General features: G+C 47.1%; 2 protein-coding genes across 2 annotated transcripts in view; both read right to left on the reverse strand.

Annotated features, from left to right (window-relative positions):
- TSPEAR (thrombospondin type laminin G domain and EAR repeats) overlaps window positions 1-25,524 on the reverse strand; it is a 67,946-nt gene extending 42,422 nt beyond the window's left edge. The window contains exons 1-2 of the mRNA XM_046003721.1: window positions 25,485-25,524; window positions 22,736-22,956 (exon numbers count right to left, since the gene is read on the reverse strand). Coding sequence (XP_045859677.1) covers window positions 22,736-22,956; window positions 25,485-25,524 — 261 coding nt within the window. The remainder of the gene's footprint in view (window positions 1-22,735; window positions 22,957-25,484) is intronic.
- LOC123939658 (keratin-associated protein 10-4-like) lies at window positions 5,519-6,382 on the reverse strand. The gene has a single exon (XM_046001430.1). It carries the CDS (start codon window positions 6,380-6,382, stop codon window positions 5,519-5,521), a length of 864 nt encoding a protein of 287 aa, XP_045857386.1.
- Window positions 25,525-26,655: the final 1,131 nt, after the last annotated feature.

The raw sequence follows: 26,655 nt of genomic DNA on the forward strand, positions 1-26,655 counted from the left end.
ATTGAAGCAGTGATCAAAAACCTCCCAAAAAACAAGAGCCCAGGACCTGACGGATTCCCTGGGGAATTCTACCAAACTTTCAAAGGAGAAATAACACCAATTTTCCTGAAGCTGTTCCAAAAAATTGAAGCAGAAGGAAAACTTCCAGACTCTTTCTATGAAGCCAGCATTACCCTGATCCCCAAACCAGGCAAAGACCCTACCAAAAAGGAGAATTTCAGACCAATATCACTGATGAATATGGATGCAAAGATTCTCAACAAGATCCTAGCAAACAGGATCCAGCAGCACATTAAAAAGATTATCCACCATGACCAGGTGGGATTCATCCCTGGGTTGCAAGGTTGGTTCAACATTCGCAAATCAATCAGTGTGATAGAACACATCAATAAGAGAAGAGAGAAGAACCACATGGTCCTCTCAATTGATGCAGAAAAAGCATTTGACAAAATCCAGCATCCGTTCCTGATGAAAACGCTTCAAAGTATAGGGATAGAGGGAACATTCCTGAACTTCATAAAATCTATCTATGAAAGACCCACAGCAAATATCATCTTCAATGGGAAAAAGCTTGCAGCCTTCCCGTTGAGATCAGGAACACGACAAGGATGCCCACTCTCACCACTCTTGTTCAACATAGTATTAGAAGTTCTAGCAACGGCAATCAGACAACAAAGAGAAATAAAAGGTATCCAAATTGGCAAGGAAGAAGTCAAACTCTCTCTCTTCGCAGATGACATGATCCTTTATTTCATTGATTTCTGCTCTGATCTTTATGATTTCTCTTCTCCTGCTGGGTTTAGGGTTTCTTTCTTGTTCTTTCTCCAGCTCCTTTAGGTGTAGGGTTAGGTTGTGTACTTGAGACCTTTTTTGTTTCTTGAGAAAGACTTGTACCGCTAAATATTTTCCTCTCAGGACTGCCTTTGCTGTGTCCCACAGATTTTGAACCGTTGTGTTTTCATTATCATTTGTTTCCATGAATTTTTTCAATTCTTCTTTAATTTCCTGGTTGACCCATTCATTCCATAGAAGGATGCTGTTTAGTCTCCATGTATTTGGGTTCTTTCCAGCTTTCCTCTTGTGATTGAGTTCTAGCTTCAGAGCATTGTGGTCTGAAAATATGCAGGGAATGATCCCATTCTTTTGGTACCGGTTGATACCTGATTTGTGACCCAGGATGTGATCTATTCTGGAAAATGTTCCAGGTGCACTAGAGAAGAATGTGTATTCATGGGATGAAATGTTCTGAATATATCGGTGATGTCCATCTGGTCCAGTGTGAATTATAGTAGAGAATTACCCTAATAGGGCCATGGGAACAAGCATCAAAATCCAAGAGGCACAGAAACCCCCCTCAAAATCAATAAAAATAGGTCCATACCCCGTCTTCTAATATTAAAACTTACTAGTCTTAGAGACAAAGGGAAAACCCTGAGCAGCCCAGGACAAGAAGTCTGTAACCTACAGTGTTAAAAATATTAGATTGGCAGCAGACCATCCGCAGAGACCTGGCAGGCCAGAAAGAACTGGCATGATATATTCAGAGCACTAAACGAGAAAAACATGCAGCCAAGAATACTATATCCAGCTAGGCTGTCATTGAAAATAGAAGGAGAGATAAAAAGCTTCCAGGACAAACAAAAACTAAAAGAATTTGTAAACACCAAACCAGCCATACAGGAAATACTGAAAGTGGTCCTCTAAGCGAAGAGAGAGCCTAAAAGTAGTAGATCAGAAAGGAACAGAGACAATATACAGTAACAGTCACCTTACAGGCAATATAATGGCACTAAATTCATATCTCTCTATAGTTACCCTGAATGCAAATGGGCTAAATGCCCCAATCAAAAGACACAGGGTATCAGAATGGATTAAAAAACAAATCCCATTTATATGCTGTCTACAGGAAATTCATTTCAAACCCAAAGACACCTCCAGATTTAAAGTGAGGGGGTGGAAAAGAATTTACCATGCTAATGGGCATCAGAAGAAAGCTGGGGTGGCAATCCTTATATCAGATCAATTAGATTTTAAACCGAAGACTATAATAAGAGATGAGGAATGACCCTATATCATACTCAAAGTGTCTTTCCACCAAGAAGATCTAACAATTTTAAATATCTATGCCCCTAACATGGGAGCAGTCAACTATATAAACCAATTAATAACAAAATCAAAGAAACACATCAATAATAATACAATAATAGTAGGGGACTTTAACACTCCCCTCACTGTAATGGACAGATCATCCAAGCAAAAGATCAACAAGGAAATAAAGGCCTTAAATGACACACTGGACCAGATGGACATCACAGATATATTCAGAACATTCCATCCCAAAGCAACAGAATACACATTCTTCTCTAGTGCACATGGAACATTCTCCAGAATAGATCACATCCTGGGTCACAAATCAGGTCTCAACTGGTATCAAAAGATTAGGATCATTTCCTGCATATTTTCAGACCACAATGCTCTGAATCTAGAGCTCAACCACAAGAGGAAAGTTGTAAAGAATGGAGGCTAAAGAGCATCCTACTAAAGAATGAACAGGTCAACCAGGAAATTGAAGAAGAATTAGGAAGATGTGGTCCATATACACAATGGAGTATTATGCCTCCATCAGAAAGGACGAATACCCAACTTTTGTAGCAACATGGACAGGACTGGAAGAAATTATGCTGAGCGAAATAAGTCAAGCAGAGAGAGTCAAGTATCATATGGTCTCACTTATTTGTGGAGCATAACAAATAACATGGAGGACATGGGGAGATGGAGAGGAGAGGGAGTTGAGGGAAACTGGAAGGGGAGATGAACCATGAGAGACTGTGGACTCTGAAAAACAACCAGAGGGTTATGAAGGGGCGGCGGGAGGGGGTGGGGTGTGGTGGGAGGTTGAGGAACCAGGTGGTGGGTAATAGGGAGGGCACGTACTGCATGGAGCACTGGGTGTGATGCCAGAACAATGAACACTGTTATGCTGTAAATAAGCAAATAAAAATAAATAAATTAAAATAAAAAAAAATTCATGGAAACAAATGAAAAGGAAAATGCAACTGTTCAAAATCTGTGAGACACAGCAAAGGCAGTTCTGAGGAAATTATATAGCAATACAAGCCTTTCTCAAGAAACAAGAAATGTCTCAAATACACAACGTAACCCTACATCTAAAGGAGCTGGAGAAAGCAAATAAATCTAAACGCAGCAGGTGAAGAGAAATAATAAAGAGCAGAGCAGAAATCAATGAAATAGAACCCAATAAAACAGTAGAACACATCAGTGAAACTAGGAGCTGGTTCTTTGAAAGAATTAATAAGACTGATGAACCCCTGGCCAGACTTATCAAAAAGAAAAGAGAAAGGACCCAAATAAATAAAATCAGGAATGAAAGAGGAGAGATCACAGCCAACACCAACATAATACAATCCTAAGAACATATTTTTTTAAATATTTTATTTATTTAACAGAGAGAAATCACAACTAGGCAGAGAGGCATGCAGAGAGAGAGGAGGAAACAGGCTCCCTGCGGAGCAGAGAGCCTGATGTGGGGCTCGATCCCAGGACCCTGAGATCATGACCTGAGCCGAAGGCAGTGGCTTAATCCACTGAGCCACCCAGGCGCCCCCTAAGAACATATTATGAGCAACTCTATGCCAGCAAATTTGACAATCTGGAAGAAATGGATGCATTCCTAGAGACATATAAACTCCCACAACTGAACCAAGAAGAAATAGAAAATGTAAACAGACCCATCACCAGTAAGGAGATTGAAACAGTCATCAAAAATCTCCAAACAAACAAGAGCTCAGGGCCAGACGGCTTCCCAGGGGAATTCTACCAAACATTTAAAGAATAACCAATTCCTATTCTCCTGAAACTGTTCCAAAAAATAGAAATAGAAGGAAAACTTCCAAACTCATTTTATGATACCAGCATTACCTTGATCCCAAAACCAGACAAAGACTCCATCAAAAAGAAGAATTACAGACCAATATCCTTGATGAACATGGATGCGAAAATTCTCACCAAAATACTAGCCAATAGGATCCAACAGCACAGTAAAAGGATTATTCACCACGGTCAAGTGGGATTTATTCCAGGGCTGCAAGTTTAGTTCAACATCTGCAAATCAATCAATGTGATAGAACACATTAATAAAAGAAAGAACAAGAACCATATGATACTCTCAATAGATGCTGAAAAAGCATTTGACAAAGTACAGCATCCCTTCATGATCAAAACTCTTCAAAGTGTAGGGATAGAGGACACATTCCTCAATATTATCCACTCCGGCTCCGCCTTGACACCATCACACGGTGTGTCTCCAGGGCAGGGGCTCTGCGGGCTTTCGGGGGCTCTGCAGGGCTGTGTGCGGAGCAGGGCTGCTGGGAGGAGGGGGAGAACCCAGACAGGCAGGGCTCCCAGGTGGCCCCAGGCAGGGCAGGAGAGGGTGAGTCAGAAGATGACTTGGCTGGGGCAGGGCAGAGGAGGGCAGAGGCCAGGCCTATGCGTGTGGCCATTCGCGGCTCCAGCTCTCAGGAGGATGGTGCGGCTGCGGAACCAGGTTGGAGGGACAGGACACGCCTTGTACCACACCCGGGGAGCACTGTTCCATCCACCAGGACCCTGGGCCACTGGCCAGCCGGCTACACTGCAGTCACCCTGGAGCCAAGGCTCCGGGCCAGGAAACACTCGCCACCGACTCCTGGTCCTTCTGACCTTGGCTTCCTCCGGCACAGTGTTGCGAGGCATGGTTTCCCTTTAATGTGGGTGTGTGAGGCCTCCCGGACATGGCTCTTCCTCACTGGGGCCATCCATGGCCCAGACAAGGCCTGCACCCTCCAGGGGAGGCACCTGGGGCCAGCGGGAATGCCTCCTCCCTGTTTCCTCCAGTACTTGATTTCCAGAGCGGAGTCCCAAAGAGACCCACCATTCCCAACCCCCCGCCCCCTGGCCGTTGGTCCCTGGGACAGTTAACTTTGTATGTCATCGTGGCCAGGACATCGGGCTCTGTTTTTTGGTCAAACGCACACAGACGTTGCTGTGAAGATCGTTTTTAGGTGAAATTAGCATTTAAATCAGCTGACTGAGTGAAGCGGCCATCTGCCACTTGGGTGTGCAGGTGGCCAGCCCTGCCCCGGGTACAGTGGCCCTGGACACAGCCCTGCCCTGTGCAGCATCAGGGCCCTTCCCTGTGATTTGCCCAAGCACGCATTCAAGGCCTTTGGAGAAGGATGACAATGACTTTATTGATCAACAGACAGGTCACTCACAGGTCACTCACATTGAGCAGGACAAAGTGCCCTCAATCCAGCCAGAATGAAGAGGAGGAGGCTGGGAGGGACACGGCCCGGAGGGAGCTTGGAGATGCCCAAGAGCCAGCTAGACAGTAACGGCCGGCCTTGCTTGCTGAGGTGGGTGTATTGGGACAGAAGGAGGCCCCAGACCGGAGCTCAAGGTTTCAGATATTTCAGGTGGAAGTGGGAGCTGGCCCAGTAGCGGTGGAAGGATGGGCCCATCAGCAGCAGGACTTCTGGGCCGAGGCGGGCATGCAGCAGGCCTGGCGGGAGCCCACAGGGCGGCAGAGCAGGGACACGCAGGAGGCTTGGCGGCAGCAGCTGGGCTGGCAGGAGGGGGTGGGGGCACAGCAGGAGGAAGCCGAGCAGGGGGAGGGTCCAGAGCAGACGGGCTTGCAGCAGACAGGCTTGCAGCAGACAGGGGTGCAGCAGACGGGCTTGCAGCAGACAGGGGTGCAGCAGACGGGCTTGCAGCAGACAGGGGTGCAGCAGACGGGCTTGCAGCAGACAGGGGTGCAGCAGACGGGCTTGCAGCAGACAGGGGTGCAGCAGACGGGCTTGCAGCAGACAGGGGTGCAGCAGTCTTCCTGGCAGGGGGAGGAGCTGCAGCAAGAGGCCTGGCAGCTAGACTGCTGGCAGCATGAAGAGCCTGCGCAGGGGGAGGCCTGGCAGCAGACAGGGGTGCAGCAGACGGGCTTGCAGCAGACAGGGGTGCAGCAGACGGGCTTGCAGCAGACAGGGGTGCAGCAGACGGGCTTGCAGCAGACAGGGGTGCAGCAGACGGGCTGGCAGCAGACAGACACACAGCAGTCTTCCTGGCAGGGGGAGGAGCTGCAGCAGGAGGGCTGGCAGGAGCTGGTGCAGGCTGACTGGCAGGGGCTGGACCCACAGCTCGCAGGGGTGCAGATGAGGGTCAGGCAGGAGGGGGCACAGCAGGGGGGGGCGCAGCAGGGGGGCTCGCAGCAGCTCTCTGGGCAGTCGTCCACCTGCCAGGAGTCAGGGCAGGCGTCATAGGAGCCGGGCAGGCAGACGCGGCTGCCGTAGCTGCAGTCGCTGGAGCAGACGGACAGGGTGGACGCGGCCATGGCGGGGGCGGTGGGGCTGGAGGAGGCTGTGAGTGTGAGTGTGTGTGAGTGTGAGTGCGTGACTGTGGGAGGTGCTCAGGCTGCTGACTTTTATACCCACCGTGATGTGTATGTTGTCCCAACCGTAGGCTTAGCGAAGCCTTCCCTTCCTTGTTGGTGCTTAGTGTTGTGATGTGTTCCTGGTGCTGGTTCCCTGTGAGGCTGCTGGCCTGTGAGGCTCCTGAGTGGAGTTCAAGCCTATCCTGACCTGTGTTTGTCCCCAGAGGAAAGACAGTAGAAATGCTTTGATGCTTTTGTAGAGACCAAAGAAATCAGGTGGTTTCCTTAAAATGACCCCTTAAAATGACAAGGGGTTGCCCTTCTACCCCAAGGAAGAGATGAGGATGGGGCGCCCTAGAGTTTGGGCTTTGAGCAAAGGGAGAGACGCTCAGCTGGGCTGGTTGTGGGGCAGGGGGCACTTTGTGGGTTGGTGCTGCTGGCTGTAGCGGGTGTTGATGGGGCATGTGTCTCCCAGGAGTGAGCCCTGAGGCAGGTATGAGGAAAGTGCCCTGGGGACAGAGATGGGCTCCCAGAAGGTGCCACGATAAAGGATGCAGGCTAGCACAGTAGGAAGGACCACGGCAGGCAGTGGGTTTGCTTCACTGCTTCATGCCCCAGTACTGAGACCTGAGTACTGCGGTGGGTACACAGCTTCTGGCATGGCCCTTACGTCCTCATGGACACTTGGTCACTCTCTTCTGTCAAGTCTCTGAAGGTGCAAGGCAGGACCCTTGGTGATGCTCTGAGCTGCGGGGCTCCATCCAGGGCTTGTTGGGGGTCAGTGGGCTGCAGGGTTGAAAGTGTCCCTGACCTCTGAGGGGTGGGGCTGGCGGCTGTCCCTGGGGCCACAGGATAATCAGTCCTCAGTGGAGCCATGTTATTCTCTCAAAGACATCATGCGTTTAAACCTTCCACATCTGTCTAAAAACTATAATGCATAGATCTGGAGAGCACAATGAACTCCAAATAAGATACACACAAAAGACCGACAAGAGTGCTCAAGGGAAAAAAAAAAAGTCAATCAAGAATCCTCCATCTGGGGCGCCTGGGTGGCTCAGTGGGTTAAGGCCTCTGCCTTTGGCTCGGGTCATGATCCCAGGGTTCCGGGATCGAGCCCCTCATCGGGCTCTCCGCTCGGCGGGGAGCCTGCTTCCTCCTCTCTCTCTGCCTGCCTCTCTGCCTACTTGTCATTCATCTCTCTGTCAGATGAATGGATAGAATCTTTTAAAAAAAAAAAAAGAATCCTCCATCCAACAAAGCTATGTTTACAAATGAGCCCGAATACAATCCCAGATAAGAAAACACTGAGGGAATTTGATGCTGGCAGTCCCACCTTATAAGACACACTGTGGGGAGTCCCTTGGGTTGGGAACTCTGACCTGCTGGGGGACTCCGAGCCGCCAGTCAAGGTGGTGACCGATTACAACAGACGGGTGGCCCCGAGCTTTCCTCCTTTACTGAGTGTCCTGTGGTTTGCTTCTCCGACTAAAGCAGCTGCCTGCAGCAGGACGCCCAGACTGCATTGCGGGGTCTGGGGTGTGAGGAGATGAATTCAACAACAACAAAGGAGGCAGGTGGGAGCAAAGCTGCAGTGGGTGGAGGAAATGACCGCAGATGGCACCTTGGACCCACAGGGAAATGTCAAGGGAACAAGAGATGATGAAAAGGCTAGGAGAACCAAAGCTGTAAATACAACCCTTGCTTTCCTGTCTTCTCGCAGCTTCTTAGGAGTCGTAAAAGCATATTACGTAATAATTATACCAATATATCGAGAGGTTTTTAACATTGGCAGGCGGAGTGTATGTAACAGCAAGACCACGAAGGGACAAGAAGGGACGGAGCACTGTATGAAAAAGAGCCTGTGTTTACGTCACTGGAATTGACTTAGTGTGAGTCGGAAGCTGAATCTGCCACGTTAAAGTAAACATATGGACGCCCCAGAGCAAAACTCGGAAAAACTAAAAAAACAAAACAAAACAAACAAACAAACAAACAAAACAGTGAAAAATCATTAAAGAAATAAAAACGCTGCATGCAAAAATATCTGCGAAGCACAAAAGAGCACACCAAAGAAGGACAAGAGGAACACACACGTAAGAGACGCGAGACACAGAGGAGGCAAGACAGAGACGTGGCCGGCAAGATCCAGCCACAGCCCATTCGCGCCACTAACGGCGATGTGTTACGGAACATCACTGCACGTGCTGGGTTAGCAAATATTGACCATCACTCCTAGGGGCTCTAGATGTAGCTTCCTGTGGGCCTGGTCCCATTTTCGTCAACTGATCGATGTGTGTGCCTGGGAAAAACGCAGTGTCGTCCTTCACGCACGTGTAACGCTTCTGACACCGGGTGTGTGGGTTTTTCCCGAGGACCAGCTCTCTAACACCTTCTGGGAATCCTCAGTTCAGTTCCGTACTGACAGTGGTGCAGAACCCCAGGTTAAGAGCCCAGACTCATGAGACCACCCGCACTTCGGAGGCCAACAGTAGAGGCCCAGTGACCCACAACCTGTGACTTGGCTACAAGGCAGAGGTTTCTATGACCTCCTCCGTGGGTTCAACACGTTGCTAGAGGAGCTCACAAAACCCTGGAAAAGAACTGACTTCCTACTGCTGACTTATTGCAAGGAATATTTTTAGGATAGAGACAAACAGCCACATGGAAGGATAGCAAGGGCGAGGTCTGCAGGGGTCCTGAGTAAAGGAGCTTCTCTCCCGGTGGAACTGGACTGTGCCAACCTCCTGGCACGTGGACACATTCAGCAAACTGGAAGTTTTCAGAGTTCCCTGCATTTGGGATTTCTATGGAGGTTTCATCATGCACACATGGTTGATTATTAACTCAATTTCTAGTTCCTCTCCTCTTTCCTGACGTTGGGGATGGGGCTGAAAGCACCAAGCTTCTAATCTAAGCTTGGTCTTTCTGGTGACTAGACCCATCCTGAGGCCAATTAAGAATCACTTCATTATAACAGAAATTGTTTCAACCACCCAGGAAATTCTAAGGGATTTAGGAGCTCAGTGTCAGAAACTGGAGTCAAAGACCAAAGGACAGCCAGAATGAGGGACAGAGACATTTATATTTTATTACACACATATATGTTGATATACATTATCATTTCACAAGGAATATTTATTATTTGTTGCTGGCCCTAACACTGAAGTCACTCCCAATAGCAATATAGCTCACCCCTGAATGAAGCTTATCTAACACAAGCATTTTCCCTGTGAGGCACATCACAGCCTTCTTGCACTTAGGAGGCCATTTCAAATCGTGACGTCACCAATAAGAAGCACAAGAGCCTGGAGAACGTGGCTTAAATAGACGCCCAGGATACTTGTTTGCAGCATGAACTGAAGCAAGAGGTGGAGTTGTTTGACCTCAGCTGGAAACATGCATGTGGGGACACCCAATATTTTGCTGACCTGTGCATGTCCAGGAATGACTGTGAAGGCACCATGAGTACTGACTTTGAGGTTACAAATCCATGTTAGTGAGTAGGTGAAGTTGCAATTGCAAAACTCCGTGAATAATGAGGATCAACTATTATCAATAAGAACATTATATGTGAATTAACTCATACAATCAAAGGGAAGATTGTTAGGATCAAATTGAGATTAAACCATACACTCATTACAGGAACACATTTACGAGTAAAAGATACAGCTAGATTGAAAGCAAAAGGACAGGAAAAGATATATCATGGAAACAGCATCCGTAAGAAAATATTCATGGTTTACTAACATCAGATAAAGTGGACGTAAAACGAAAATTGTTACTGGACACAAAGACATTTTTAATGATAAAAAGGTCAATCCATGGAGAATATATAAGAATTGTAAACATATATGCAAACAACAACAACACTGAAATACACAAAGCAAAAGCTGACAGACATAAAGGAAAAAAAAGAATATTAGTTCAAGACCTCACTATCCCAACTTCAACAATGGATAGAACAACTGCAGAGAAGATCCACAAGGACACAAAGAACAGCGCGATAAACCGGCAAGACCGAACAGATCTGCCAGACACCTCGGCCAACAACAGCAGAATATCCTTCTTCAGAAATGCACACGGCACACCCTCTAGGATAGAACATAGGCTGTGCCATCACACAAACCCCAATACATTAAAATGGGTGGAACACAGTGGAGTGAAATTAGAATTTAGTAACAGGAAACAGATTGGGGGGATTCATAAGTTAAACAGTGCACTCCTTAATAACTATAAGGTCGAAGAAGAATCAAAAGGGAGATCATAAGATACTTTTAAATGAAAGTAAAGAACAAAATACCAGAACTTACAGGAGGCAGTTAAAACACTTCTTAGAGATTTATCGCTAATAAGTACATATATTAAGAAAGGTTTATCGCTAATAAGTACATATATTAAGAAAGGAGAAACGTCTCAAATAAATAACCTGAACTTTCACTTTAAGACACAGCAGACAAGCAGAAGGAAGGAAATAATAAGAGTTGGGCATAAATAAGTGAAATAGAGAATAGAAAAATAATAAAGAAAAATCAATAAAACAGTCTCTTCGAAAAGATGGCAAATTGACACCACTTTAGCTACACTGATCATAAAAAAGAGAAGAAGAGAAGGAGAAAGCTCAAATGATGAGAATCAGAAACAAAGGGGTCACGGCGGTCAGCCTTACAGAAATAAAAAGAATTACAGAGAATTACTATGAACAAGTGTATGCTGATAACTAACATAAATTAGGTAAAATGAATAAATACTTAGGAACAAGATAACTGCAAAACTCGTGCTCTGAAAGCCATACAACATCATTTTTATTTCGTTAAAGAAAATCTAACTCCGTGGGAAAACATCCCTGTTCCAGGATGAGAAGAGCTGACGCTGTGAGTATGGCAGTATTCCCCCACTTATGTATTTATGTAATCCCTATCAGAATCCAAGCTGACTTCTTAGTACAAGTTGACAAACTGATGATAAAATTCATATGGAATTACCAGGAATGCAGAATAAGCCAAAGCAATCTTGAATAAGAACAAATTTGGAAGACTCACATTTCCCAATTTCAAAATTTACTACAAAGCTATAGTCATCGAGATGATGCGGTACTGGCATAAGGATAGACAGTATTGGTATTTATTCATTTATCAGTACAATACAATTGAGAATCAAGAAATAAACCCATACCTCTGGGTATCTTATAGTTTTGGGTGCAATTGTAAATAGGATTGACTCCTTAATTTCTCTTTCTTCTATCTTGTTGTTAGTGTACAGAAATGCAACTGATTTCTGTGCATTGATTTTATATCCTGACACTTCACTGAATTCCTGTACAAGTTCTAGCAGTTTTGGAGTGGAGTCTTTTGGGTTTTCCACATATAGTATCATATTATCTGCAAAGAGTCATTGTTTGACTTCTTCTTTGTCGATTTAGATGCCTTTATTTTCCTTCTGTTTTCTGATTGTTGAGGCTAGCACTTCTAGTACTATGTTGAATAGCAGTGGTGATAATGGACATCCCTGCCGTGTTCCTGACTTTACCGGAAAAGCTTTCAGTTTTTCTCCATTGAGAATGATATTTGCAGTGGGTTTTTCATAGATGGCTTTGATAATATTGAGGAATGTGTCCTCTATCCCTACACTTTGAAGAGTTTTGATCAGGAAGGGATGCTGTACTTTGTCAAATGCTTTTTCAGCATCTATTGAGAGTATCATATTGATCTTGTTCTTTCTTTTATTAATGTGCTGTATCACATTGATTGTTTTGCGGATGTTGAACCAAACTTGCAGCTCTGGAATAAATCCCACTTGGTCGTGGTGAATAATCCTTTTAATGTACTGTTGAATCCTATTGACTAGTATTTTGGTGAGAATTTTTGCATCTGTGATCATCAAGGATATTGGTCTGTAGTTCTCTTTTTTGGTGGGATCCTTGTCTGGTTTTGGGATCAAGGTGATGCTTGCCTCATAAAATGAGTTTGGAAGTTTTCCTTCCATTTCTTTTTTTTGGAACAGTTTCAGGAGAATAGGAATTAGTTCTTCTTTAAATGTTTGGTAGAATTCCCCTGGGAAGCCGTCTGGCCCTGGGCTTTTGTTTGTTTGGAGATTTTTGATGACTGTTTCAATCTCCTTACTGGTTATGGGCCTGTTCAGGTTTTTTCTATCTTCCGGGTTCAGTTGTGGTAGTTTATATGTCTCTAGCAATGCATCCATTTCTTCCAGATTGTCAAATTTGTTGGCGTGGAGTTGCTCATAGTATGGTCTTATAATTGTCTGTATTTCTTTGTTGTTAGTTGTGATCTCTCCTCTTTCATTTATGATTTTATTTTTTTGGGTCCTTTCTCTTTTCTTTTTGATAAGTCTGGCCAGGGGTTTATCAACCTTATTAATTCTTTCAAAGAACCAGCTCCTACTTTCATTGATTTGTTGCATTGTATTTTTGGTTTCTATTTCACTGATTTCTGCTCTGATCTTTATGATTTCTCTTCTACTGCTGGGTTTAGGGCTTCTTTCTTGTTCTTTCTCCAGCTCCTTTAGGTGTAGGGTTAGGTTGTGTACTTGAGACCTTTCTTGTTTCTTGAGAAAGGCTTGTACCGCTATATATTTTCCTCTCAGGACTGCCTTTGCTGTGTCCCACAGATTTTGAACCATTGTGTTTTCATTATCATTTGTTTCCATGAATTTTTTCAATTCTTCTTTAATTTCCTGGTTGACCCATTCATTCTTTAGAAGGATGCTGTTTAGTCTCCATGTATTTGGATTCTTTCCAAATTTCCTCTTGTGATTGAGTTCTAGCTTCAGAGCATTGTGGTCTGAAAATATGCAGGGATTGATCCCAATCTTTTCATACCAGTTGAGACCTGATTTGTGACCCAGGATGTGATCTATTCTGGAGAATGTTCCATGTGAACTAGAGAAGAATGTGTATTCATGGGATGAAATGTTCTGAATATATCTGTGATGTCCATCTGGTCCATTGTGTCATTTAAGGCCTTAATTTCCTTGTTGATCTTTTGCTTTGATGATCTGTCCATTTCGGTGAGGGGAGTGTTAAAGTCCCCTACTATTATTGTATTATTATTGATGTGTTTCTTTGATTTTGTTATTAATTGGTTTATATAGTTGGCTGCTCCCATGTTGGGGGCATAGATATTTAAAATTGTTAGATCTTCTTGTTGGACAGACCCTTTGAGTATGATATAGTGTCCTTCCTCATCTCTTGTTAAAGTCTTTGGCTTAAAATCTAATTGATCTGATATAAGGATTGCCACCCCAGCTTTCTTTTGATGCCCATTAGCATGGTAAATTCTTTTCCACCCCCTCACTTTAAATCTGGAGGTGTCTTCGTGTCTAAAATGAGTTTCTTGTAGGCAACATATAGATGGGTTTTGTTTTTTTATCCATTCTGATAGCCTGTGTCTTCTGATTGGGGCATTTAGCCCATTAATATTGAGGGTACTTATTGAGAGATATGAATTTAGTGACATTGTATTGCCTGTAAAGTGACTGTTACTGTATATTGTCTCTGTTCCTTTCTGATCTACTACTCTTAGGGTCTCTCTTTGCTTAGAGGACCCCTTTCAATATTTCCTGTAGAGCTGGTTTGGTGTTTGCAAATTCTTTCAGTTTTTGTTTTCGCATTTACAATTGCACCCAATACCATGAGATACCTAAGAATATACCTAACCAAAGAGGCAAAGAATCTGTATCCAGAAAACTATAAAGTACTCATAAAAGAAACTGAGGAAGACACAAAGAAATGGGAAAACAGTCCATGCTCCTGGATTGGAAGAACAAATATTGTGAAAATGTCCATGCTACCTAAAGTAATCTACACGTTTAATGCAATCCCTATCAAAATACCATCATTTTTTTTCTTGAAATAAATGGAACAAATAATCCTAAAATTTATATGGAACCAGAAAAGACCTCGAATAGCCGGAAGAATGTTGAAAAAGAAAGCCAAAGTTGGTGGCATCACAATTCCAGACTTGAAGCTCTATTACAAAGCTGTCATCATCAAGACAGCATGGTACTGGCACAAAAACAGACACAGAGATCAGTGGAACAGAATAGAGAGCCCAGAAATAGACGCTCAACTCTATGGTCAACTAATCTTTGAAAAGACGGAAAGAAGGTCCAATAGGAAAAAGGCAGTCTCTTCAACAAATGGTGTTGGTAAAATTGGACAGTCACATGCAGAAAAATGAAGTTGGACCACTTCCTTACACCACACACAAAAATAGACTTAAAATGGTTGAAAGACCTCACTGTGAGAAAGAAATCCATCAAAATCCTTGAGGAGAACACAGGCAGCAACCTCTTTGACCTCAGCCACAACAATTTCTTCCTAGAAACTTCACCAGAGGCAAGGGAAGCAAGGGCAAAAATGAACTATTGGAACTTCATCAAGATCAAAAGCTTTTGCACAGCAAAGGAAACAGTCAACAAAACCAAAAGACAACTGACAGAATGGGAGAAGATATTTGCAAACGACATATCAGATAAAGGGCTAGTGTCCAAAATCTATAAGGAACTTAGCAAACTCAACACCCAAAGAACAAACAATCCAATCAAGAAATGGGCAGAGGACATGAACAGACATTTCTGCAAAGAAGACATCCAGATGGACAACAGACACATGAAAAAGTGCTCCACATCACTTGGCATCAGGGAAATACAAATCAAAACCACAATGAGATATCACCTCACACCAGTCAGAATGGCTGGAAGTCAGGAAATGAGAGATGCTGGTGAGGATGCGGAGAAAGGGGAACCCTCCTACACTGTTGGTGGGAATGCAAGCTGGTGTAGCCACTCTGGAAAACAGCATGGAGGTTCCTCAAAAAGTTGAAAATAGAACTACCCTATGACCCAGCAATTGCACTACTGGGTATTTACCCTAAAGATACAAATGTAGGGATCCAAAGGGGCACGTGTACCTGAATGTTTATAGCAGCAATGTCCACAATAGCCAAACCATGGAAAGAACCTAGATGTCCATCCACAGATGAATGGATAGAGAAGATGTGGTATATATACAATGGAACACTATGCTGCCATCAAAAGAAATGAAATCTTGCCAATTGCAATGACGTGGATGGAACTAGAGGGTATTATGCTGAGTGAAGTAAGTCAACCAGAGAAAAACAATTATCATATGATCTCCTGATATGAGGAATTTGAGAGGCAAAGGGGGGGATTTGGGGGGTAGGGAAGGAAAAAAATAAATAAGATGGGACTGGGAGGGAGACAAACATAAGAGACCCTTAATCTCACAAAACAAACTGAGGCTTGCCAGTGAGAGGGGTGTATGGAGAGGGTGGTTGGACATTGGGGAAGGTATGTGCTATGTTGAGTGCTATGAAGTGTGTAAACCTCGCAATTCACACACCTGTACCCCTGGGGCAAATAATACATTATGTGTTAATTTTTAAAAATGATGTACAAAAATAATAATAATTAACATAAAGAAACTCATTGATAATAATACAGCAATAGTAAGGGACTCTAACATCTCACTCATAGCAATGGGCACATCATCTAAGCAGAAGATCAACAAGGAAACAAGGGCTTTGAACAATACACTGGACCAGATTGACTTAATGATACACTCAGAGCATTCCATCCTAAAGCAGCATAACACACACTCTTCTTGAGCCCACATGGAACATTCTCCAGAATAGATCACACACTGGGTCACAAATCACGTCTCAACTGTTCCAAAAGATTGAGATCATACCATGCATATTATCAGACCACAGCACTATGAAACTTGAAGTCAAACACAAGAAAAAATTTGGAAAGATCACAAATACATGGAGATTAAAGAACATCCTACTAAGGAATGAACAAGTTAACCAGAAAATTAAAAGGAAATAAAAAAAAATACATGGAAACAAATGAAAATGAAAAAGCAATAGCTCAGAATCTTTGGGCTGCAGCAAAGGCAGTTCTAAGAGGGAAGTATACAGCAACACAGGCCTTTCTCTAGAAACAAGAAAAGTCTCAAATACACAACCTAACCTTACACCTAAAGGAGCTAGAGAAGGAGTAGCAAATAAAGCCCAAGCCAGCAGAAGACGGGAAATAATAAAGTTTAGAGCAGAAATTGGGGTGCCTGGGTGGCACAGTCAGTTAAGCATCTGTTCAGGTCATGATCTCAGGGACCTGGGTGCTTGTCAGGGAGTCTGCTTCTCCCTTTCCCTCTGATCCTCCCTCCTTCTCATTCTCTCTCTCTCTCTCTCTCTCTCTCTCAAATAAATAAATAAATGAAACTGTTTTTTAAAAAGATTAGAGCAGGGGCGCCTGGGTGGCTCAGTGGATTAAGCCGCTGCCTTCGGCTCAGGTCATGATCTCAGGGTCCTGGGATCGAGCCCCGCATCGGGCTCTCTGCTCCGCAGGGAGCCTGCTTCCTCCTCTCTCTCTGCCTGCCTCTCTGCCTACTTGTGACCTCTCTCTCTGTCAAATAAATAAATAAAATCTTTAAAAAAAAAAGATTAGAGCAGAAATAAATAACACAGAAACAAACAAACAAAAACCCCAGTAGAACAGATCAATGAAACTAAGAGCTGGTTCTTTGAAAGAATTGATAAAATTGATAGACCAGACCTCCTGCCAGACATATCAAAAACAAAAGAGAAAGGATAAGGCACCTTGGTGGCTCAGTCAGTTAAGCCTCTGTCTTCAGCTCAGGTAATAATTTCCAGGGTCCTGGGATCAAGTCCCACAATGGACTCCCTGCTCAGCAGGGAGTCTGCTTGTTCCCCTCTGCTCAGCAGAGAGTCTGCTTGTCCCTCCCCCTCTACCTGCTGCTTCCCATGCTTGTTCTCTCCCCCTCTTTCTCTCTGGAAAATAAATAAATAAAATCTTGAAAAGAAAAGAAAAGAGAAAGGACCAAAATAAATAAAATCACGAATGAAAGAGGAGAGATCATAACCAACACCATAGAAATTCAATCATAAGAGAATAAAATGTTCATCATCACTAGCCATCAGGGAGATTCAAATTAAAACCACATTGAGATATCACCTTACACCAGTTAGAATGGCCAAAATTAGCAAGACAGGAAACAACATGTGGGAGGGGATGTGGAGAAAGGGGAACCCTCTTACACTGTTGATGGGAATGCAAGTTGGTGCAGCCACTTTGGAGAACAGTGTGGAGATTTCTGAAGAAATTAAAAATAGAGCTTCCCTATGACCCTGCAATTGCACGACTGGATATTTACCCCAAAGATACAGATGTAGTGAAAAGAAGGGCCATCTGTACCCCAATGTTTATAGCAGCAATGGCCACGGTCACCAAACTGTGGAAGGAATCAAGATGCCCTTCAATGGATGAATGGATAAGGAAGATGTGATCCATATACACGATGGAGTACTATGCCTCCATCAGAAAGGATGAATACCCAACTTTTGTAGCAACATGGATGGGACTGGAAGAGATTATGCTGAGCAAAATAAGTCAAGCAGAGAGAGTCAAGTATCATATGGTTTCACTTATTTGTGGAGCATAACAAGTGGGGAGATGGAGAGGAGAAGGGAATTGAGGGAAAATGGAAGGGGAGATGAACCATGAGAGACTATGGACTCTGAAAAACAACCTGAGGGTTTTGAAGGGGTGGGGGGGTGGGAGGTTGGGGAACCAGGTGATGGGTAATAGGGAGGGCATGTATTGCATGGAGCACTGGGTGTGGTGCAAAAACAATGAATACTGTTATGCTGAAAATAAATAAAAAATAAAATAAAAAATAAAATAAAAAAATAAATTTCAAAAAACAACCCCCCCAAAAAACCATATGCCAACAAATTAACAACCCAGAAAAAATAGATAAATTCCTAGAAACATATAAACTACCAAAACCAAAACAGGAATAGAAAACTTGAACAAACCCATAACCAGCAAAGAATTTGAATCAATAATCAAACAACTCCCAACAAACAAAAGTCCAAGACCAGATGGTTTCCCGGGGGAACTCAACCAGACATTTAAAGAGTTAATAGCCATTCATCTCAAACTATTTTAAAAATAGAAAAGGAAGGAAAACTTCCAAATTCATTCTATGAGGCCAGCAATTACTCTGATACCAAAACCAGGTAAAGGCACTGCTAATAAAAGAGAACTATAGGCCAATATTCCTGACAAACACGGATGCAAAAATTCCATAAGATACTACCAAACTGAATCCAACAATACATTTAAAAACATTCACCACAACTGAGTGGGATTTATTCAATATAAAGGGTGTTTCAGTATTCGCAAATCAATCAGCGTGACACACCACATCAACACGAGAAAGGATAAGGACCGTATGGTCATTTCAGTAGACACAGTGAAAGTATTTGACAAAGTACAACATCCATTCATGACAAAGTCCTGAACAAAGTAGGGATAGAGGGAACATACCTCAACACAGTAAGAGCCATATAAGAAAATCCACAGTGAACATCATCTTCAATGGGGAAAAACTGAGAGCTCTTCCCCTAAGGTCAGGAACAAGACAGACATGTCCACTCTCACCACTCTTATTCAACATAGTGCTGGAAGTCCTAGCCTTAGTAATCAGACAACAAAAAGAAATAAAAGATATCTGAATTGGCAAAGAAAAAGTCAAACTACCACGATTTGCAGACAACATGATATTCTAGAATATCCAAAAGACCCTACCAAAAAACTGCTAGAACTGGTTCATGAATTCAGCAAAGTGGCAGAATACAAAATCAGTGTACAGGTCTGTTGCATTACTACACACTGATAGTGAAGTAGCAGAAAGGGAAAACAAGGAATCAATCCCATTTACAATTGCACCAAAACCAGTAAGATACCTAGGAATAAACCTAACCAAAGAGGTAACATATCTGAAAACTATAGAATACTTATGAAAGCAATTGAGGAGGACACATGGAAAGGCATACCATGCTCATGGATTGGAAGAATGAATATCAATGATATGTCTATACTCCCCAAAGCCATCTACACATTTTACACAATCTCTATCAAAATACCAAAAACATTTTTCACAGAGCTGGAGCAAACAATCCTGACATTTGTTTGGAGCCAAAAAAAAACCCTGAATAGCCAAAGCAACCCTAAAAAAGAAAACCAAAGCTGGGGGCATCACAATTCTGGATTTCAAGCTGTCGTCATCAAGATGTCATCATCAAGACTGCTTGGTACTGGCACAAAACAGACACATAGATCAGTGGAACAGAATAGAAAACCCTGAAATAACCCATAACTCTGTGGTCAACTAATCTTTGACAAAGCAGAAAAGTACATCCAGTGGAAGAAAGACAGTCTCTTCAACAAATGGTGCCCGGAACACTGGACAGCCACATGCAGGAGAACGAAACTGAATCATTTCCTCACACCACACACAAAAATAAATTCAAAATGAATGAAAGACCTAAATGTGAGACCTGAAACCATAAAAATCCTGGAAGAGAACACTGGCAGTAATTTCTGTGACATCAGCCATAACAACATGTTTCTAGACATGTCTCCTGAGGCAAGGGAAGCAGAAGCAAATATTAACTATTGGGACTTCACCAAAATGACAAGCTTCCGCACAGTGATGGAAACAACCAACAAAACTAAAACACAACCTACGGAACGGGAGAAGATATTTGCAAATGACATACCTGATAAAGGGTGAGTATCCAAAATCTATAAAGACCTTGTAAAACTCAACACTCAAAAAAACAAACAATTCAATCAAAAAACGGGCAGAAGACATGAACAGACATTTATCCAGAGAAGACACCCAAATGGCCCACAGACACATGAAAAGAAGCTCACCATCACGCATCATCAGGGAAATACAAATCCAAACCATGATCAGATCCCACCTCACACCAGTCAGAATGGCTAAAATCAACAACACAAGAAACAGCAGGTGTTGGCGAGGGTGTGGAGAAAGGGGAACCTCATGCACTGTTGGTGGGAATGCAAGCTGGGGCAGCCACTCTGGAAAACAGTGTGGAGGGTCCTCAAAAGGTTAAAAATAGAGCTGCCCTATGACCCAGCAATAGCACTACCAGGTATTTAACTCCCCCCCAAAACAAAAACACTAATTTGAAGGGACACAGGCATGCTGATATTTATAGCAGCATTATCCGCAATGGCCAAACTATGGAAACAGCCAGGTGTCCTTCGACAGGTGAATGGATAAAGAAGATGTGGTACATCCACAATGGGACGTCACTCAGCCATAATAAAGGATGACATCTCGCCATTTGCAACGATATGGATGGAGCTAGAGGGTATTATGCTGAGCAAAATCAGTCAGAGAAAGACAAATGATATCACTGACATATGGAATTTAAGAAACAAAACACACGAGCAGAGGAACAAAAAAAAGAGAAAGAGAGCGAGAGGCAAACTGAGAAAGACTCAACTCGACAGAACTCACTGATGGCGACCACAGGGAGGTGGGCGGGGGCTGGGGGAAGTAGGGGGGATGGGGAGTCGGGGGCGCCTGTCCTGAGGAGCACTGGGTGATGGACGCGGTGTTGAGTCACTGTATTGTTCATCTGAAACGGATCCGACTCTCTATGTAACTACCTGGAATTTAAGTAAAAACTTTAAAAATATACTCCTTAGCGGCCCATGTATAGAAACGTTTCTCAGAACGGCCCTCATATACAAGCAAAACCCCGTGTGTCATTTACAAGCTTGAGGGCTTCATTTAATACACTTTGTAAGTGCACGGGTATAAAATAGGTTTCTAAAATTATCGTACATGGGACGCCTGGGGGGCTCAGTGGGTTGAGCATGTGCCTTCGGCTCAGGTCATGATTCAGGAGCCCCGGGATCGAGTCCCTCACTGGGTTCCCTGCTCAGCGGGGAGTCTGCTTCTCCCTCTGACCTTCCCCATCTCATGCTCTCTCTCTCTCTCTCTCATTCTCTCCCTCTCAAATAAATAAATGAAATCTTTAAAATAAATAAATAAAATTATCGTACATTTATTGAACTAAGCTCAGTGTTATTTCATTGACAGAACGTGTTCAAAACAACATAAATAAAGCCACGTGTATAAAAGATGCTTGCAGAGTGACACAATTTGAGTCCCCCAGGCAGTGTCCCCTCAGGGACAGAATGTGCTCCCCACACACGCTGCCCTTAGTACCCTCTATGGAGGCCCTGGGGTAAAAGATGGTCCTGAAACACTGGCTCCGCATAAACGCCACTGAGCACGGTGGAAAATAAAAAGAGGACGAGGACAGCAGAGCCAGCCACGCAGGAACTGTCCACGCGGGAACTGTCCACGCGGGAATTGTCCACGCGGGAACTGTCCACGCGGGGACTATCCACGCAGGAATTGTCCACGCGGGAATTGTCCACGGAACGGAGTTCACACACCCAAATACTGGACTCGTGCTCAGGACGGTAGTGGACAAGACGAGAAGTGGAATTTATATAAAACAGAAGAAAATGGAAAGTATAGGACAGGGAAGACACGATGACTGGCAGAGAAAACCCAGCAGTGGGCACCTGGGTGGCTCAGCAGGTTGAGCTTCTGCCTTCGGCTCAGGTCATGATCTCAGGGTCCTAGGATCAAGCCCTGCATCGGGCTCTCTGCTCGGCGGGGAACCTGCTTCCCTTCCTCTCTCTCTGCCTACTTGTGATCTGTCTTTCTGTGAAATAAACAAAATCTAAAAGAAAGAAAGAAAGAAAGAAAACTCAGCACAGCCGAAGGCACGAACGAGAGGACTTTCATGAGCGACGTCCACAGAGCACAGTGGGCAGCATCGCCTTCCCCGGAGCAAACCAACAAGGAGGGTCAGGCTTAGGGCTGAAGGGCTTTCCTTCCTTAGCTGAGGATTCTGACTCGGTCACAGACCTTTGACAGGCACCGTCCCGGCCCCGTGGGGGAGCAGCAATGGGCACCGTGGGCCCTCACCTTTGGGGGTGTCCAGCCGAGTGCGGGGACAGGAATGTCAGCTGCACTGGGGTGGACAGGACTGCAAAGCACAGGTAATCGGACCCCAAAGGACACCCTCTTGTTATTTGATCGCCTGATTTCCCGAGGAAAGACATCAAACTAGGAACTCCAAGCCTCATCCCTAGCCTTTGACAGGTCAGCCCGCCAGAAAATACGGTTGCAGGAATTACCGGTAGAAACGCCTAGCAACAGTCCCACGGCTCTGCTTGCACAGTTGCTGTGACAGGGATCTCGCTACCTATCGGGATGGCCACCCTTGACCCCAAAGCTATCCTGGAGCCTGGGAGCAGTGCCTGGCCGCAGTCCAGGTCAGCCGTGCCCGCCGCGTGCTCGGGCGGTGAGGACGTAGTGCAGGAGCATGAGGAGTAAAGAGCTTCACTGACCTTCGGGGGGAGATTGGGAACTTTCAAGGTTATGACGATCGAAAATTCTTCAGGGAAGAGGTCACATCGGAAGAAAATCCTTGATGCAGGGAAGCTGGCGGCGTGGGGGGCGGCGGCCGAAAGCTGGAGTCCTTGCACGCCGTGGGCCTGTATCACCCTGACTCCGCCCGCGGCGCCGTGTCTGGGGACGGCCTCTGCCAGGATGTCCAGGGGGCGCAGGTCTGTGTCGGGGAAACCACAGGTGGGTTATGCAGGCCCCACAAGTCTCCCCTTTACCAGCAGGGAAACAGGCCCCGAGGGTCAACAACGCACCTGTAGTACCCCCCACCCCGCGTTTTGCCCAGAAGGAGCCACGCATGTGCATTTCGTGGCAAGCTGTTTCCCAGTCAGTGGCCATGTGCTGTGTTGAGCATGCGAGGGGAACAGAGGATGGATGGGTCCCTGGAATGGCCCCAGGGAGTGCCTGTCCTGCAGGAGCCAGGCTCCATCAGTCCAGGGACCACCAAGTGTGGAATGCCCTGTGCTCCAGCGGGCTCCATGACGCATGTCCCCACGTGCTGTGGAAGGGGGTGGCTTCCTGCAAGCCGCCCTGGGACTGGGCCCCACTCCTCGTGCCCTCCTTAGAGAGACAGATATGCCCCTGGAGAACCTCTGCCCTACAGTTCAAGGTCATCAGAACATAGCTGATGGGCTGGCCTGGCCTCAGCTGAGGCCAGATGATAGGAAAGGAAAATAGGGAACCCAGAGAGTATCTGTGGCCAGAGGAGGCGTTTCTGGACCAGCTCGAGGGGCCCAGCCTCTAGAAAGGAGGTGCTGGCTTGGGGCAGAGCCCACGGCTACTGCTTGGACCCTGCCCGACCTGGCCACTGCATGCCTGGCCGTGGCCTGGGGTAAATGACCAGGCACGCAGGAATGAAGTAGGCATTCCCGAAGCCATTCCCCTCGGACACAGGGACCCTGCTAGGGCCTGGGTCAGACACGGGGGTGCTGGGCCCAGAGCCTACACTCAGTCCACTCTACGGCTGGGTCAGCAAGGCCGGCAGGCCCTGCGGCCGTGACAGTGGAGGCTGACCTGCGGTCCAGTGTGGTCCATCACGGACGCCCCACCCTTCCTCCCAACAGGAGCCACAGTCCTCAACACGAGGAGTCCTTCTAGGAGGAAGCAGCCTCCCTGGACAAGAGACCGGCGACTGGGGCCCGCGAGGGCCCCCCCTGCTGTGACACAGGCCACGCTGCACTGGTCTGGGGCATAGTGGCCTGTGTCCTCTCCCGAGTGTGTGGCCTGTAAGGGATGGACACTACGGCATCTCCATGTTCCCAGAAGTGTATGGCCAGCCCCTGGTATACAGTAGTTGCTAACTAAATATGACAGACGGCTAATATTTGGGGGTGTTTGCCAGCTTGCAGGTGCCCCTGTGGGCTAAGTTCATCCCCTCTATGCCCTTGCCCAGGCTGGTGTGGCTCAGGGGATGGGACTGAGTCCCTGCCCCCGGGAAGATCCCTAAGGCCTTCATCAGTGGACAGAGTAAGGGCACCAGCCCTCTGCTGTCCACATGTGGGCATGGACAACAGGTGACCAGGCAGGGTGGGGAGCTCCTTCTCAGCGAGGCAGGGGAGCACTGCTCCCCCTCAGGGGCCTGGGTCACATGGCTGCCCACAACAGTCACGCTGAACCAGACCCCAGGGGCTGGGGCAAACACACCCACAGCTCTCGGGCAGCCCACAGAAGAATCCAGAAATCCCAGGAACACCCTCCATTAGGGGTCAACCCAGTGATCTTCCTTGAAGCAACAAGGGCTGTGGCCCCGGCGGGTGTGGGGGCGACATGAGGACAACAACCCGATTTTTGCAGAAAGTGGAGTCAGGCTGAGGCATGAGAACGGCGGGTGGCCATCCCTGCGGCAGAGGTGCCTCTGAGACAGAGGGCCCTTGCTGGTCCGCAGATGCTCCCCACCATTCCCGGGGGACAGGCCGGGCTGAGCTGGGAGCCCCTGCCCTCCCCCCTCGGCCAGGCCTGCCCTTCAGCACTGCTGGCTGCAGGGAGAAGGCAGCGGAGGCAGCCAGCTGGGCTGAGGCGGGCGAGGACAAGCGAGTCACCGCGCAGAGGGTAGAGCCCATTTCCCCTCCCTGAAATCAAGGGAATTTAAGAAGGAAAACTGTCTCTGAAACGAGTGCGGAGGACCGGCCCCAGTGCAAAGAAGAAATAACGAGACAGCATAGAAAGGGAGCGGCTGGTGTGGGGTCGGGGAGGGCTGGGAGGGGGGGCATCCTGAGCGGGGCTGCAAGGGCTGCGCCAGGGAAGGGGCTGGCCGAGCACCGTCAGGACGCGGGCAGGGCGGAGGACTCAGAATGACCCACACCGCTACCTAACAAACACCCCCAGCAGGAACCGGGCAGGACTGCGTCCCCAGGGACTCTCAGGAAAAGATCCAGGGGCAGCGAGCGCCCTGGAGACCGCAGACCGGCCCAGCCTCGCCAACCGCAGGCAAGGAGCGCCGCCGAGATCACAGCTGCCAATCCCAGTGACTGGCTGTGGGGTACGGAGAGGGTCACCAGCAAGCCTTGGGTACAGCGGGGGACACTGAGGTCCTTCGGGAGAGGGGCGGCGACAAGGACGGGACCTGTCCGCGTGTGCCCTGCGCCCTGTGCGGTGGAGGAACAGCTCGGGGAGGGAGGTGAGCGGCCCCCTGCTGATCTCAGCTGGAAGCCTGGCGGGGGCCGGGGGTGGGAGTGGGGGCCGGGAGGACACCTCCGATGACCTCTGGGAGGGCTGAGAGGAGACGGCGCATATTCGCGTTGCCATCATTACTTACGCGTTACAAAGCGCAAGCAGGGAGCGCGGAGAGGGGACCACGGGAGCGCGCGTGGAACGCGGCGGCTCCCTGGAGCAGCTGGTGGGGGGGGTCGCACTCGCTGGAGAAGGGTCTGTGCCCGCCAAAGTCAAGGGCGCCCCGGGGCAGCGGTGTGTGTCGGCACAGGTCCCAGACCGACTCTAGAGAGGAAATGGGCATCTCGCGGGAAGCCTGTGCTCCGGGACCTGACTCGGTCGGGGCCCCTGGGTGGGATTCCGAGTGCTGCGGGGTCGTGTCTGGTCGGGGTCCCTGGAGCGTGTGAGGCTCTAAGGAAACACTGGGTCCTAAATTCACCCTCGAAACGCTGAGAGGCCCTGGGACCGGCGGGCCGTTTCAGCTGAGGCCGCAGCAGGGTCCGGCCCCTCATCCAGGACGCGCGAGTCCACCCCCAGCCACTGGCAAGCGCCCAGAGGTGCCGCAGCCTGGCTGAGCCCCGGGGCACGGGGGCACTAGCGGCAGGGGAACCCGAATCTGGCTAATCCCGGGAGAGCCTCTCCCTCCATTGTTCGACTGAACAGCGCCTTCCAGGTTGTCCTCGCCCGGCCCCACCCCTGCCTTGCAGCCCATGCAGATGAGCCGGCTTTGCTCTGACAGGGGCTCGGTCGTCAGCATCCGGCTCCCCTCCTACGCCTCGTCTGCGGGCTGCACACACAGCTGGAGGGTTTCCCAGGTTAACATGGGCGGAGAGGTGTGCACCTCCCTGGAAACGCTCCTGCTGGATGCAGGGATGAGGGGTGACCGAGTCTACAAAATCAGAGCCACCGCGAGAAGGTCAGACGGTGATGAAGCCCTGCAGGTTCATTCTAACCAGCTAGACACGGAGTCACTGCAGCGGCTGTATTCAGCTGAGAGGCTGCATGCACGAGCAGAGCCTGGCCGGGCCACCTACCAGCTGGCCTCCGCGCCAGCCAGCCTGGAAGCCATCGGCCCCAAACAGCCGGCACTTGGCCAATGAGGGACCCCTTCCCTCACCCCAACCAATCACGTGGAGGGGGCCGCCTCGAGGTAGCTACCTGCAGCTTCCCCACACCACAGTCCCCGTGGGGCCCATAGGAGCCTCTCTCTTTC

The sequence above is a fragment of the Meles meles genome, chromosome 4 (genome assembly GCF_922984935.1).
Source record: "Meles meles chromosome 4, mMelMel3.1 paternal haplotype, whole genome shotgun sequence".
Lineage (NCBI taxonomy): Eukaryota > Metazoa > Chordata > Mammalia > Carnivora > Mustelidae > Meles > Meles meles.